Consider the following 16,316-nt stretch of genomic DNA (forward strand, 5'->3'; position numbering starts at 1 on the left):
TGAGAAATCAGTGCACTCAGGCTGACTGGAAGGCCAAAGTTAGTTACTTTAAGGAGCAGTTCTCTCTCTGTGGGTCTAACCCCAAGAAGTTCTGGAAAACGGTTAAAGACCTGGAGAATAAACCCTCCTCCTCACAGCTGCCCATGTCCTTAGAAGTTGATGATGTGGTTGTTACTGACAAGAAGCACATGGCTGAGCTCTTTAATCACCACTTCATTAAGTCAGGATTCCTATTTGGCTCAGCCATGCCTCCTTGCCCGTCCAACAGTTCCTCATCTCGCACCCATTCTAATGTGACTATCCCTGATGCTTCTCTCTCTCTTTCCTGTGCCCTGCTACAAAGATTCTCCCTGCAGGCAGTCACTGAGTCCAAGGTGATTAAGGAGCTCCTGAAACTTGACCCCCCAAAAACCATCTGGGTCAGATGGTTTAGACCCTTTCTTCTTTAAGGTTGCTGCCCATATCATCGCCAAGCCCTATCTCCAACCGTTTTAACCTGTCTCTCCTCTCTGGGGAGGTTCCCATTGCTTGGAAGGCAGCCACGGTTCGTCCTTTATTTATAGGGGGAGATCAAGCTGATCCTAACTGTTATATACCTATTTCTATTTTGCCCTGTTTATCAAAAGTGTTGGAAAAACTTGTCAATAATCAGCTGACTGGCTTTCTTGATGTCTATAGTATTCTCTCTGGTATGCAATCTGGTTTCTGCTCAGGTTATGGATGTGTCACTGCAACCTTAAAGGTCCTTAACCTCTATGGGCTAGGTGGGACGCTAGCGTCCCCCCCCGTGGTGCACTCCATCAACAGCAGGTGCATTTCAAGAGCGGCAAATTTGAATCCAAATAAATGTCAAAATTCAAATTTTTCAAACATACAACTATTTTACACCCTTTGAAAGATAAACATCTCCTTAATCTAACCACGTTTTACGATTTCAAAAAGGTTTTACGGCGAAAGCATAAATTTAGAGTATGTTAGGACAGTACATTTACAAGAGTTGTGTGTAATGTTTTGTCAATTCAAAGACAGGGTCACCAAAACCATAAAACCAGCTAAAATGATGCACTAACCTTTTACAATCTCCATCAGATGACACTCCTACGACATTATGTTAGACAATGCATGCATTTTTAGTTCTATCAAGTTCATATTTATATCCAAAAACAGCGTTTTACTATGGCATTGATGTTGAGGAAATCGTTTCCCTCCAATAACCGGCAGTCAAGTCAGCGTCACAAATTAAATAATTAAAATTAGAAAACATTGGTAAAATATTATATTGTCATTTAAAGAATTATAGATTTACATCTCTTGAACGCAATCAACTTGCCAGATTTAAAAATAACCTTACTGGGAAATCACACTTTGCAATAATCTGAGCACTGCGCCCAGAAAAATACGCGTTGCGATACAGACTAGACGTCATGTTGGGGAGATCTAAAATCGAAAATACTATGTAAATAATCCATTACCTTTGATTCTCTTCATCAGATGTCACTTCCAGGTATCACAGGTCCATAACGAATGTAGTTTTGTTCAAAAAAGCTCATCATTTATGTCCAAAAATCTCCGTCTTGTTAGCACATGATCTAAGCCAGCCGGACTTCTCGTCATGAACGAGGGGAAAAAATATATTTACGTTCGTTCAAACATGTCAAACGTTGTATAGCATAAATCATTAGGGCCTTTTTTAACCAGAACATGAATAATATTCAAGGTGGACGAATGCATACTCTTTTATAACGTATTGGAACGAGGGTACCCAACATGAACTCGCGCGCCAGGTGTCTAATGGGCCATCATCGTTCCATGGCTCTTGTTCAGTCAGATCTCCCTCCAGAAGACTCAAAACACTTTGTAAAGGCTGGTGACATCTAGTGGAAGCAATAGGAAGTGCCAAAATATTCCTCAGCCCCTGTGTTTTTCAATGGGATAGGTTTAAAGGTAATACAACACATCAGGTATCCACTTCCTGTCAGAAAATGTCTCAGGGTTTTGCCTGCCAAATGAGTTCTGTTATACTCACAGACACCATTCAAACAGTTTTAGAAACTTTAGAGTGTTTTCTATCCATATATAATAAGTATATGCATATTCTAGTTACTGGGTAGGATTAGTAACCAGATTAAATCGGGTACATTTTTTTTATCCAGCCGTGCAAATACTGCCCCCTAGCCCTAACAGGTTAATGATGTCACCATTGCCCTTGATTCTAAGCAATGTTGTGCTGCTATTTTTATTGACTTGGCCAAAGCTTTTGATACGGTAGACCATTCCATTCTTGTGGGCCGGCTAAGGAGTATTGGTGTCTCTGAGGGGTCTTTGGCCTGGTTTGCTAACTACCTCTCTCAAAGAGTGCAATGTTTAAAGTCAGAACATCTGCTAGCTCAGCTACTGCCTGTCACCAAGGGAGTACACCAAGGCTCAATCCTAGGCCCCACACTCTTCTCAATATACATATATACAGTGCATTCGGAAAGTATTCAGACCCCTTGACTTTTTCCACATTTTATTACGTTACAGCCTTATTCTAAAATTGATTTAAAAAAAAACATTTCCCTCATCAATCTACACACAATACCCATAATGTCAAAGCAAAAACAGATTTTTAGACATTTTTGCAAATGCATATAAAAAAAACTGAAATCACATTTTAATAAGAATTCAGACCCTTTACTCAGGACTTTGTTAAAGCACCTTTGGCAGCGATTTAAGCCTTGAGTCTTCTTGGGTATGACGCTACAAGCATGGCACACCTGTATTTGGAGAGCTTCTCTCATTCTTCTCTGCAGATCCTCTCAAGCTCTGTCAGGTTGGATGGGGAGCATTGCTGCACAGCTATTTTCAGTTTTCAGGCCTCTCCAGAGATGTTCGATCGGGATCTGGCTAGGCCACTCAAAGACATTCAAAGATTTGTCCCGAAGCCACTCCTGCGTTGTCTTGGCTGTGTGCTTAGGGTTGTTTTCCTGTTGGAAGGTGAATCTTCGTCCCAGTCTGAGGTCCTGAGCGCTCTCAAATCAAATTGAATCAAAATGTATTGGTCACATACACATGGTTAGCAGATGTTATTGCAAGTGTAGCGAAATGCTTGTGCATCTAGTTCCGACAGTGCAGCAATATCTAACAAGTAATCTAACAATTCCACAACAACTACCTAATACACACAAATCTAAGTAAAGGAATGGAATAAGAATATATAAATATATGGATGAGCAATGACAGAGCGGCATAGGCAAGATGGTATAAAATACAGTATATACATATGAGATGAGTAATGCAAGATATGTAAACATTATTAAAGTGACTAGTGCTCCATTTATTAAAGTGGCCAATGATTTCAAGTCTGTATGTAGGCAGCATCCTCTCTGTGTTAGTGATGGCTGTTTGTGTGGGTGGACCATTTCAGTTTGTCAGTGATGTGTACGCAGAGGAACTTCAAACTGACAGGTAAGGTATGATCCTTGACTAGTCTCTCAAAGCACTTCATGATGACAGAAGTGAGTGCTACGGGGCGATAGTAATTTAGTTCAGTTACCTTTGCATTCTTGGGTACAGGAACAATGGTGGCCATCTTGAAGCATGTGGGGACAGTAGACTTGGATAGGGAGAGATTGAATATGTCCGTAAACACTTCAGCCAGCTGTTCTGCGCATGCTCTGAGGACGCGGCTAGGGATGCCATCTGGGCCGGCAGCCTTGTGAGGGTTAACACGTTTAAATGTCTTACTCACGTTGGCCACGGAGAAGGAGAGCCCACAGTCCTTGGTAGCGGGCCGCATCGGTGGCACTGTGTTATCCGCAAAGAAGGTGTTTAGTTTGTTTGGAAGCAAGATGTCCGTGATGTGGCTGGTGTTCCTTTTGTAGTCCGTGATTGTCTGTAGACCCTGCCACATATGTCTCGTGTCTGAGCCGTTGAATTACGACTCCACTTTGTCTCTATACTGACATTTTGCCTGTTTGATTGTCTTACGAAGCGAATAACTACACTGTTTGTATTCAACCATATTCCCAGTCACCTTTCCATGGTTAAATGAGGTGGTTCACGGTTTCAGTTTTGTGCAAATACCGCCATCAATCCACGGTTTCTAGTTAGGGTAGGTTTTAATGGTCACAGTAGTCACAACATCTCCTATACACTTCCTTATAAACTCACTCATCGAATCAGCCTATACATCAATATTATTCTCTGAGGCTACCCGGAACATGTCCCAGTCTGAGTGATCAAAGCAATCTTGAAGCGTGGATTCCGATTGATCAGCAAAAGTTGAATAGTCCTTAGCACGGCTACTTTCTGTTTGAGTTTCTGCTTATAGGAAGGGAGGAGCAAAATGGAGTCGTGATCAGATATGCCGAAAGGAGGGTGGGGGAGGACCTTGTATGCATCGCGGAAGTTAGAGTAGCAGTGATCCAGTGTTTTTCCAGTGCAAGTGCTACAGTTGATATGCTGATAGAATTTAGGTAGCCTTGTTCTCAAATTTGCCTTGTTAAAATCCCCAGCTACAATAAATGCAGCCTCAGGATATATGGTTTCCAGTTTGCAGTCCAGTGAAGTTCCTTGAGGGCCATCGTGGTATCAGCTTGAGGGGGGATATACACGTCTGTGACAATAACCGAAGAGAATTATCTTGGACGATAAAACGGTCAGATTTTGATTGTGAGGAATTCTTGGTCAGGTGAACAGAAAGACTTGAGTTCCTGTATGTTGTTACAATTACACCATGAGTCGTTAATCATGAAACATACAACCCTGCCCTTCTTCTTCCCGGAGAGATGTTTATTCCTGTCGGCGCGATGCACAAAGAATCTAGGTGGCTGTACCGACTCCGACAGCATATACATAGCGAGAGAGCCATGTTTCCGTGAAACAGAGTATGTTACAATCCCTGATGTCTCTCTGGAAAGTAACCCTTGCCCTGATTACATCGACCTTGTTATCTAGAGACTGGACATTAGTGAGTAATATACTCGGAAGCGGTGGGTGGTGTGCGAGCCTCCGAAGTCTGACCAGAAGAACGGTCCGTCTTCCTCTTCTCCGGCGGCGTTGTTTTAGGTCAGCCTCTGGAATCAGTTAAAATGCCCTGGGTGGTTCGGACAAAGGATACACTTCGGGAAAGTCTTATTCCTGGTCGTACTGCTGGTAAGTTGACGTCGCTCTGATATCCAATAGTTCTTCCCGGCTGTATGTAATAACACTTAAGATTTTCTGGGCTAACAATGTAAGAAATAATACCTAAAAAACGAAATACTGCAAAGTTTCCTAAGGATTAGAAGCAAGGCAGCCCTCTCTGTCGACGCCATCTTGATGATACTGACGCTCAGAACTAAAGTTTCACGTAAACGTCAGCTGCTCGATTAAAAGGGCAGTGGAGTTAAAAACGTGATTTGCTGTATTTTTTTTAAGGATATTTCCACACTGAGGTCGAAATAACTCTCTGAAATTGTGAACATGATAATGCCCTTTTTGTGTAAGTGTTTCCTAACGCCCACATGATCAACATTTCAATGACCAAAGGCTCAGAGAAATAAATAATAAGAATATGTATAAACATATATATAAACACACAGATGTATTAGTGATAATTTAAACATATATTTAAAAAGTCTTCACGGGGCTTTATGTTCTGGGTCCATACATACAGGACAGACGTTCCGCTAGCGGAACACCTGCTCCAATATCCAATGATAGGCGTGGCGCGAATTACAAATTCCTCAAAAATACAAAAACTTCAATTTTTCAAACATATGACTATTTTACAGCATTTTAAAGACAAGACTCTCCTTTATCTAACCACACTGTCCGATTTCAAAAAGGCTTTACAGCAAAAGCAAAACATTAGATTATGTCAGCAGAGTACCCAGCCAGAAATAATCAGACACCCATTTTTCAAGCTAGCATATAATGTCACAAAAAACAAAACCACAGCGAAATGCAGCACTAACCTTTGATGATCTTCATCAGATGACACGCCTAGGACATTATGTTATACAATACATGCATGTTTTGTTCAATCAAGTTCATATTTATATCAAAAACCAGCTTTTTACATTAGCATGTGACGTTCAGAACTAGCATACCCCCCGCAAACTTCTTACTCACGATAAACGTTCACAAAAAACATAACAATTATTTTAAGAATTATAGATACATAGCTCCTCTACGCACTCGCTATGTCCGATTTTAAAATAGCTTTTCGGTGAAAGCACATTTTGCAATATTCTAAGTAGATAGCCCGGCATCACAGGGCTAGCCATTTAGACACCCACCAAGTTTAGCACTCACCAAAGTCAGATTTACTATAAGAAAAATGTTATTACCTTTGCTGTTCTTCGTCAGAATGCACTCCCAGGACTTCTACTTCAATAACAAATGTTGGTTTGGTTCAAAATAATCCATAGTTATATCCAAATAGAGGCGTTTTGTTTGTGCGTTCAAGACACTATCCGAAAGGGTAAATAACGGTTACGCGCCCGATGCGTTTCGTGACAAAAAAAAATCCAAATATTCCATTACCGTACTTCGAAGCATGTCAACCGCTGTTTAAAATCAATTTTTGTGCCATTTTTCTCGTAAAAAAGCGATAATATTCTGACCGGGAAATCGTGTTTTAGTACAAAGAGAGAGAAAATAAAAACATGGTGTCCCCTCGTGCACGAGCCTCAGTGTCATAGTACTCTGACCGGCCACTATCCAAACGCGCTAATGTTTTTCAGCCAGGGCCTGCAAAGCAACCATTCAGCTTTTTGACGCCTTCTGAGAGCCCATGGGAGCCGTAGGAAGTGTCACGTAACAGCAGAGATCCCCTGTTTTGGATAGAGATGATCAAGGAGGGCAAGAAATGGTCAGACAGGGTACTTCCAGTTTGGAATCTTCTCAGGTTTTGGCCTGCCAAATGAGTTCTGTTATACTCACAGACACCATTCAAACAGTTTTAGAAACTTTGGAGTGTTTTCTATCCAAAGCTAATAATTATATACATATTCTAGTTTCTGGGCAGGAGTAATAATCAGATTAAATCGGGTACATTTTTTATCCGGCCGTGAAAATACTGCCCCCTATCCATAACAGGTTAAGAGGTCAAAAAATGCTAGAATGAAGAGCAAAACCGGAATGAGGAGTCCACCTTCCCTCTTTTCAAGTTATGGGCCGAATGTCCCCTTCTCTTCTTAAATATGTAAAGATGTTAACACCTGCTAAATCTTGATTTGTCTAAATAACACAGGAACTACTGCTCCTTGTATCCTACAGGCCCCATTCAGCCTGACAGATTCTATTGTTTCACGAGAGATTACTCATAACGTAGCTTCGCATAGCCACACCTCCAAACCACGTTGTTGTCACTTATAGTAGCTCTCTATTTTCATTATTTGAAATTTAATATTATTTTGCACATACAGATGTAGGATCTTAATTTGAGCCAGTTTGCTACAGCAGGAACATAATTATGCAGACACAGAATGTGAATTATTATGTGCGTTATAATTAAGGGACATTTTTGTAAGGGTTGATACATTTTTCATTAGGGCAAATCAAGTCTGAAATTTCAAAGTGGAAATGACTAACTTTTGAATCCTTTTTAAAACTCAAATACACAAAATGTTTGCATTTCCTGCTCTTCAGGAAAATTCTCAGCAACAAAAGAGTGATCAAATTAAGATCCTACATCTGTATGAATCCAGTTACTATGCTGTTTGGAATAATATGGTACAGTTCATGTCCTCTAACCTTTCCCTCTATGTGTCTTTTTCTTGGTTTCTCTGTAGGTGTGGTGCAGGAAAGCCAAACAGCAGTACCAAACAGCAGCAGAGACGGTGCTGATAGAGTGGGGGGAGGGGGACCATGAGGAGGAGTTCTCCCCCAGTGGAGCCGGGGCCAATCCCAGAGTCCTCAACCCCCTGAGGCTATTCGCTAGGGGGGTCCCTGGAGCCCCCGGGACCGTCGGGACCCCCAGCCTTAAACACAACCACATCAGGGACATGACATACCTAGAGAACATGGAAGACTTCTGGGATTGGTTATCCAACCAGACAGATGTTCAGGCCAGCCAGGCCAGAACCAAGCGACGACCCATCATCAAGACAGGCAAGTTTAAGAAGATGTTTGGCTGGGGAGACTTCCACTCCAACATTAAGACCGTCAAGCTTAACCTGCTGATCACCGGGAAGATCGTGGACCACGGTAACGGAACGTTCAGTGTCTACTTCCGCCATAACTCCACTGGCCTGGGGAACGTTTCGGTGAGTCTGGTGCCGCCGTCTAAAGTGGTGGAGTTTGAGATGGCTCAGCAGTCCACACTGGAGACAAAAGACTCTAATGCGTTTAACTGTCGTATCGAGTATGAGAAGACGGACCGCAACAAGAAGACGGCTCTGTGCAGCTTCGACTCCTCCAAGGTGTGTTACCAGGAACAGACGCAGAGTCACGTCTCCTGGCTCTGCTCTAAGCCCTTTAAAGTCATCTGCATCTACATCGCCTTCTACAGCGTGGACTACAAACTGGTGCAGAAGGTCTGCCCGGACTACAACTACCATAGTGACACACCCTACTCCTCCACTGGCTGAAGGTCTGCCCGGACTACAACTACCATAGTGACACACCCTACTCCTCCACTGGCTGAAGGTCTGCCCGGACTACAACTACCATAATGCCACTCCCTACTCCTCTACTGGCTGAAGATCTGGCGGACTACAACTACCATAGTGACACTCCCTACTCTTCCACTGGCTGAAGGTCTGCCGGACTACAACTACCATAATGCCACTCCCTACTCCTCTACTGGCTGAAGGTCTGGCGGACTACAACTACCATAATGACACTCCATACTCCTCCACTGGCTGAAGGTCTGCCCCGGACTACAACTACCATAATGGCACTCCCTACTCCTCTAGCTGAAGGTCTGCCCGGACTACAACTACCATAATGACACTCCCTACTCCTCGACTGGCTGAAGGTCTGCCGGACTACAACTACCATAATGGCACTTCCTACTCCTCTAGCTGAAGGTCTGCCGGACTACAACTAGCATAGTGACACTCCCTACTCCTCCCTGGCTGATCCCGTCTGTAGCATGTACCTGGATCTCCCTTAGAGTTAGTTTGACCACAATATGACCAACCCTGGTCGACCATTCCCTTAGTTTGACCACAATATGGCCTACCCTGGTCGACCATTCCCTTAGTTTGACTACAATATGACCAATTCTGGTTCGATTGGCCTAACCAATCCTTCTGTTCCTCCTCCTCATCACCACAGTGTGTTCTCAGTAAATCCCAGTCCATTAGAACAGTCCAGATGTGTGGTATTGGGGTAGACCATAGACTCTCACTACTATATGACACCCTGCAGACCTGTACAACAATGTTAACATCAAATCACTTCTCAAATCACATTTTATTGGTCACATATACAGTTAAAGTCAGAGGTTTACATACACCTTAGCCAAGTACATTTAAACTCAGTTTTTCACAATTCCTGACATTTAATCCTAGTAAAAATTCCCTGTCTTAGTTCAGTTAGGATCACCACTTTATTTTAAGAATGTGAAATGTCAGAATAATAGTAGAGAGAATGATTTATTTCAGCTTTTATTTCTTTCATCACATTCCCAGTGGGTCAGAAGTTTACATACACTCAATTAGTATTTGGTAGCATTGCCTTTAAATTGTTTAACTTGGGTCAAGCGTTTCGGGTAGCCTTCCACAAGCTTCCCACAATAAGTTGGGTGAATTTTGGCCCATTCCTCCTGACAGAGCTGGTGTAACTGAGTCAGGTTTGTAGGCCTCCTTGCTCGCACACACTTTTTCAGTTCTGCCCACACATTTTCTATAGGATTGACGACCACTCCAATACCTTGACTTTGTTGTCCTAAAGCCATTTTGCCACAACTTTGGAAGTATGCTTGGGGTCAGTGTCCATTTGGAAGACCCATTTGCGACCAAGCTTTAACTTCCTGACTGATGTCTTGAGATGTTGCTTCAATACATCCACGTAATTGTCCCCCTCATGATGCCATCTATTTTGTGAAGTGCACCAGTCCCTCCTGCAGCAAAGCACCGCCACAACATGATGCTGCCACCCCCGTGCTTCACAGTTGGGATGGTGTTCTTCGGCTTGCAAGCCTCCCCCTTTTTCCTCCTAACATAACGATGGTCATTATGGCCAAACAGTTCTATTTTTGTTCCATCAGACCAGAGGACATTTCTCCAAAAAGTACGATCTTTGTCCCCATGTGCAGTTGCAAACCGTAGTCTGGCTTTTTTATGGCGGTTTTGGAGCAGTGGCTTCTTCCTTGCTGAGCAGCCTTTCAGGTTATGTCGATATAGGAATCGTTTTGCTGTGGATATAGATACTTTTGTACCTGTTTCCTCCAGCATCTTCACAAGGTCCTTTGCTGTTGTTCTGGGATTGATTTGCAATTTTCGCACCAAAGTACGTTCATCTCTAGGAGACAGAACGCGTCTCCTTCCTGAGTGGTATGACGGCTGCGTGGTCCCATGGTGTTTATACTTGCGTACTATTGTTTGTACAGATGAACGTGGTACCTTCAGGCGTTTGGAAATTGTTCACAAGGATGAACCAGACTTGTAGAGGTCTACAATTTTTGGGGGGAGGTCTTAGCTGATTTTTTTTTTTTTCCCATGATGTCAAGCAAAGAGGCACTGAGTTTGAAGGTAGTCCTTGAAATACATCCACAGGTACACCTCCAATTGACTCAAATTATGTAAATTAGCCTATCAGAAGCTTCTAAAGCCATGACATTTTCTGGAATTTTCCAAGCTGTTTAAAGGCACAGTCAACTTAGTGTATGTAAACTTCTGACCCACTGAAATTGTGATACAGTGAATTATAAGTGAAATAATCTGTCTGTAAACAATTGTTGGAAAAATTACTTGTCATGCACAAAGTAGATGTCCTTACCGACTTGCCACGTGGCTCAGTTGGTAGAGCATGGTGTTTGTAACGCCAGGGTTGTGGGTTCAAATCCCACGGTGGACCAGTACAAAAAAAATGTATGAAATGTATGCATTCACTACTGTAAGTCACTCTGGATAAGAGCTTCTGCTAAATGACTCAAATGTAAAATGTATAGTTTGTTAACAAGAAATTTGTGGAGTGGTTGAAAAACAAGCTTTAATGACTCCAACCTAAGTGCATGTAAACTTCCGACTTCAACTGTATAATGATAAGGGGCTAATACCTAATACAGGACAGATGTAGGAGAGGTGTCTGATAACAATAGAAGATACAGGACAGATATATAACAGGAGTTAAAGGAGAGGTGTCTGATAACAATAGAAGATACAGGACAGATATATAACAGGAGTTAAAGGAGAGGTGTCTGATAACAATAGAAGATACAGGACAGATATATAACAGGAGTTAAAGGAGAGGTGTCTGATAACAATAGAAGATACAGGACAGATATATAACAGGAGTTAAAGGAGAGGTGTCTGATAACAATAGAAGATACAGGACAGATGTATAACAGGAGTTAAAGGAGAGGTGTCTGATAACAATAGAAGGTACAGGACAGATATATAACAGGAGTTAAAGGAGAGGTGTCTGATAACAATAGAAGATACAGGACAGATATATAACAGGAGTTAAAGGAGAGGTGTCTGATAACAATAGAAGGTACAGGACAGATATATAACAACAGGAGTTAAAGGAGAGGTGTCTGATAACAATAGAAGATACAGGACAGATATATAACAGGAGTTAAAGGAGAGGTGTCTGATAACAATAGAAGATACAGGACAGATATATAACAACAGGAGTTAAAGGAGAGGTGTCTGATAACAATAGAAGATACAGGACAGATATATAACAGGAGTTAAAGGAGAGGTGTCTGATAACAATAGAAGATACAGGACAGATATATAACAGGAGTTAAAGGAGAGGTGTCTGATAACAATAGAAGATACAGGACAGATATATAACAGGAGTTAAAGGAGAGGTGTCTGATAACAATAGAAGATACAGGACAGATATATAACAGGAGTTAAAGGAGAGGTGTCTGATAACAATAGAAGATACAGGACAGATATATAACAGGAGTTAAAGGAGAGGTGTCTGATAACAATAGAAGATATATAACAACAGCAGTTATTATATAACTCCTGTTATATACACTACAGTTCAAAAGTTTGGGTCACATAGAAATGTCCTTGTTTATGAAAGAAAAGCAAAAAAAAATTGTCCATTAAAATAACATCAAATTGATCAGAAATACAGTGTAGACATTGTTAATGTTGTAAATGACTATTGTAGCTGGAAACGGCAGATTTTTAATGGAACAGAGGCCCATTATCAGCAACCATCACTCCTGTGTTCCAATGGCACGTTGTGTTAGCTAATCCAAGTTTATCATTTTAAAAGGCTAATTGATCAGTAGAAAACCCGTTTGCAATTATGTTAGCACAGCTGAAAACTGTCCTGCTGATTAAAGAAGCAATAAAACTGGCCATCTTTAGACTAGTTGAATATCTGGAGCATCAGCATTTGTGGGTTTGATTAGAGGCTCAAAATGGCTAGAAACAAAGCACTTTCTTCTGAAACTCGTCAGTCTATTCTTGTTCTGAGAAATGAAGGCTATTCCATGCGAGAAATTGCCAAGAAACTGAAGATCTCGTACAACGCTGTGTACTACTCCCTTCACAGAACAGAGCAAACTGGCTCTAACCAGAAAATAAAGAGTGGGAGGCCCTGGTGCACAACTGAGCAAGAGGACAAGTACACCAGAGTGTCTAGTTTGAGAAACAGACGCCTAATAAGTCCTCAACTGGCAGCTTCATTAAATATTACCCACAAGACACCAGTCTCAACTTCAACAGTGAAGAGGTGACTCCGGGATCCTGGCCTTCTCGGCAGAGTTGCAAAGAAAAAGCCATATCTCAGACTGGTAAATAAAAGATTAAGATGGGCAAAAGAACTCAGACACTGGACAGAGGAACTCTGCCTAGAAGACCAGCATCCCGGAGTCGCCTCTTCACTGTTGACGTTGAGACTGGTGTTTTGCGGGTACTATTTAATGAAGCTGCCAGTTGAGGACTTGTGAGGCGTCTGTTTCTCAAACTAGACACGCTAATGTACTCCATTAACATTTGTTAGAGAGGGGAATGATCATTTACTCTGTGACGGAGGAAACTAAACACTCCAAGTTAAAATACTTATTTTCTGGAATGATAACATACCAGTGATCATGGAGATATTGTGAGATATGACAGGAGGTGTGTGGGGTAGTCCTGATGTTACATTTCTGCTCGTAAGGACACACATGCCCTTGGGAGTTATTTCCCCAAACTCTCAAAACACTGACAATAATAAAGACAGACGGTACTCTGTCCGCTGCATTAATGTTGTTTTCCTCTTCACACACTAGACCGCCTCCTCCTAGGCAGAAGGATAAAGGCTCTGGGATTCTATGTTCCCAAATATCCAAAACTAAAGGCAACTCTACAATAAAGTGTTTTGTTTTATAACAAATGTTTAGAATGGGAAGAATCAGAGCATTAGGATTTTCCTGTTCTCATAGTTCTGTCCTTTATAAACATACTGGGCCATAGTTCTGTCCTTTATAAACATACTGGGCCATAGTTCTGTCCTCTATAAACATACTGGACCATAGTTCTGTCCTTTATAAACATACTGGGCCATAGTTCTGTCCTCTATAAACATACTGGACCATAGTTCTGTCCTTTATAAACATACTGGGCCATAGTTCTGTCCTCTATAAACATACTGGACCATAGTTCTGTCCTTTATAAACATACTGGGCCATAGTTCTGTCCTTTATAAACATACTGGGCCATAGTTCTGTCCTTTATAAACATACTGGGCCATAGTTCTGTCCTTTATAAACATACTGGGCCATAGTTCTGTCCTTTATAAACATGCTGGGCCATAGTTCTGTCCTCTATAAACATACTGGGCCATAGTTCTGTCCTTTATAAACATACTGGACCATAGTTCTGTCCTTTATAAACATACTGGGCCATAGTTCTGTCCTTTATAAACATACTGGGCCATAGTTCTGTCCTTTATAAACATACTGGGCCATAGTTCTGTCCTTTATAAACATACTGGGCCATAGTTCTGTCCTTTATAAACATACTGGGCCATAGTTCTGTCCTTTATAAACATACTGGACCATAGTTCTGTCCTTTATAAACATACTGGACCATAGTTCTGTCCTTCATAAACATACTGGGCCATAGTTCTGTCCTTTATAAACATACTGGGCCATAGTTCTGTCCTCTATAAACATACTGGGCCATAGTTCTGTCCTTTATAAACATACTGGGCCATAGTTCTGTCCTTTATAAACATACTGGGCCATAGTTCTGTCCTTTATAAACATACTGGGCCATAGTTCTGTCCTTTATAAACATACTGGGCCATAGTTCTGTCCTTTATAAACATACTGGGCCATAGTTCTGTCCTTTATAAACATACTGGACCATAGTTCTGTCCTTTATAAACATACTGGGCCATAGTTCTGTCCTTTATAAACATACTGGGCCATAGTTCTGTCCTTTATAAACATACTGGGCCATAGTTCTGTCCTTTATAAACATACTGGGCCATAGTTCTGTCCTTTATAAACATACTGGGCCATAGTTCTGTCCTTTATAAACATACTGGGCCATAGTTCTGTCCTTTATAAACATACTGGGCCATAGTTCTGTCCTTTATAAACATACTGGACCATAGTTCTGTCCTTTATAAACATACTGGGCCATAGTTCTGTCCTTTATAAACATACTGGGCCATAGTTCTGTCCTTTATAAACATACTGGGCCATAGTTCTGTCCTTTATAAACATACTGGGCCATAGTTCTGTCCTTTATAAACATACTGGGCCATAGTTCTGTCCTTTATAAACATACTGGGCCATAGTTCTGTCCTTTATAAACATACTGGGCCATAGTTCTGTCCTTTATAAACATACTGGACCATAGTTCTGTCCTTTATAAACATACTGGGCCATAGTTCTGTCCTTTATAAACATACTGGGCCATAGTTCTGTCCTTTATAAACATACTGGGCCATAGTTCTGTCCTTTATAAACATACTGGACCATAGTTCTGTCCTTTATAAACATACTGGGCCATAGTTCTGTCCTTTATAAACATACTGGGCCATAGTTCTGTCCTTTATAAACATACTGGGCCATAGTTCTGTCCTTTATAAACATACTGGGCCATAGTTCTGTCCTTTATAAACATACTGGGCCATAGTTCTGTCCTTTATAAACATACTGGGCCATAGTTCTGTCCTTTATAAACATACTGGACCATAGTTCTGTCCTCCCTGTAGGAACATAGTGCTGTCCTTTACAAGAACTGTATTATAATGAGCAAACTAAATGTAACTTAATCTATGTTAATATTTTTTGGTTCTTTGTGCAATGCAAAGTGTGTTCTATATTTGTCTGTCTCAGTAAAGATACAAAATATATGTGTTTACATATGGCCTAACAATAAATGATGTCCATTTATTTTTATTTTCCATAAATATAGATATGAATTGTTCCTTAGTTTGTGGTTGGCAGCAATATCAAGTAGACATAGTCACATGTTCAATGTTATTTATTGCGGAGATTATATTATTAGGCTATTATTTATTTTTTGCTTGCTTCATCTTGTTTCTAGTTATTGTTATGTAAAATAGAAAATAGGGTATATTTTATGTGCACAGTGTAAGTCAAATGTTAAATATTTACTTTAAGACATTATTTTATTAAAATTACATACATTAAAATCTATTTAGGTTTTTATGACATTAAACATGAACTTGGCACGTGGAATTGGTTATTTTCTGCTTACTGTAAACTATGACGATTTCTAGCAATGGTATATGTTTCTACAATATGCATTTGTATGTTTTATTTTATTTGCTGTAAATAGGTGTCCAGAAGAAAGGTGTGATGAACTCCATACATTATAGCTCCCTTTCAGGAACCCTCTCTCCCATCAGGATTATCTGATTCCTCTCAGACAGCACAGCCACCACACAGCGCAGCCACCACACTGCACAGCCACCACACTGTGCAGCCACCACACTGCACAGCCACCACACTGCACAGCCAACACACTGGAGCCATCACACTGGAGCCAACACACTGCACAGCCAACACACTGGAGCCATCACACTGGAGCCAACACACTGCACAGCCAACACACTGCGCAGCCACTACACTGGAGCCAACACACTGCACAGCCAACACACTGGAGCCAACACACTGGAGCCATCACACTGGAGCCAACACACTGCACAGCCAACACACTGCACAGCCACCACAATGCACAGCCAACACA

At 41.3% G+C, this 16,316-nt stretch overlaps 1 protein-coding gene and 1 non-coding gene across 2 annotated transcripts in view; both read left to right on the forward strand.

Moving 5' to 3' along the window:
- LOC106582579 (neurexophilin-2) overlaps window positions 1–12,778 on the forward strand; it is a 57,608-nt gene extending 44,830 nt beyond the window's left edge. Inside the window, exon 2 of the mRNA XM_082966913.1 lies at window positions 7,761–12,778. Coding sequence (XP_082823039.1) covers window positions 7,761–8,558 — 798 coding nt within the window. The 3' untranslated portion in view covers window positions 8,559–12,778. The remainder of the gene's footprint in view (window positions 1–7,760) is intronic.
- On the forward strand, window positions 10,920–10,994 carry trnat-ugu (transfer RNA threonine (anticodon UGU)). The gene has a single exon. It is a non-coding gene; the product is annotated as a tRNA-Thr (tRNA).
- Window positions 12,779–16,316: the final 3,538 nt, after the last annotated feature.

Source organism: Salmo salar, chromosome 21 (assembly GCF_965601325.2).
Source record: "Salmo salar chromosome 21, fSalSal1, whole genome shotgun sequence".
Lineage (NCBI taxonomy): Eukaryota > Metazoa > Chordata > Actinopteri > Salmoniformes > Salmonidae > Salmo > Salmo salar.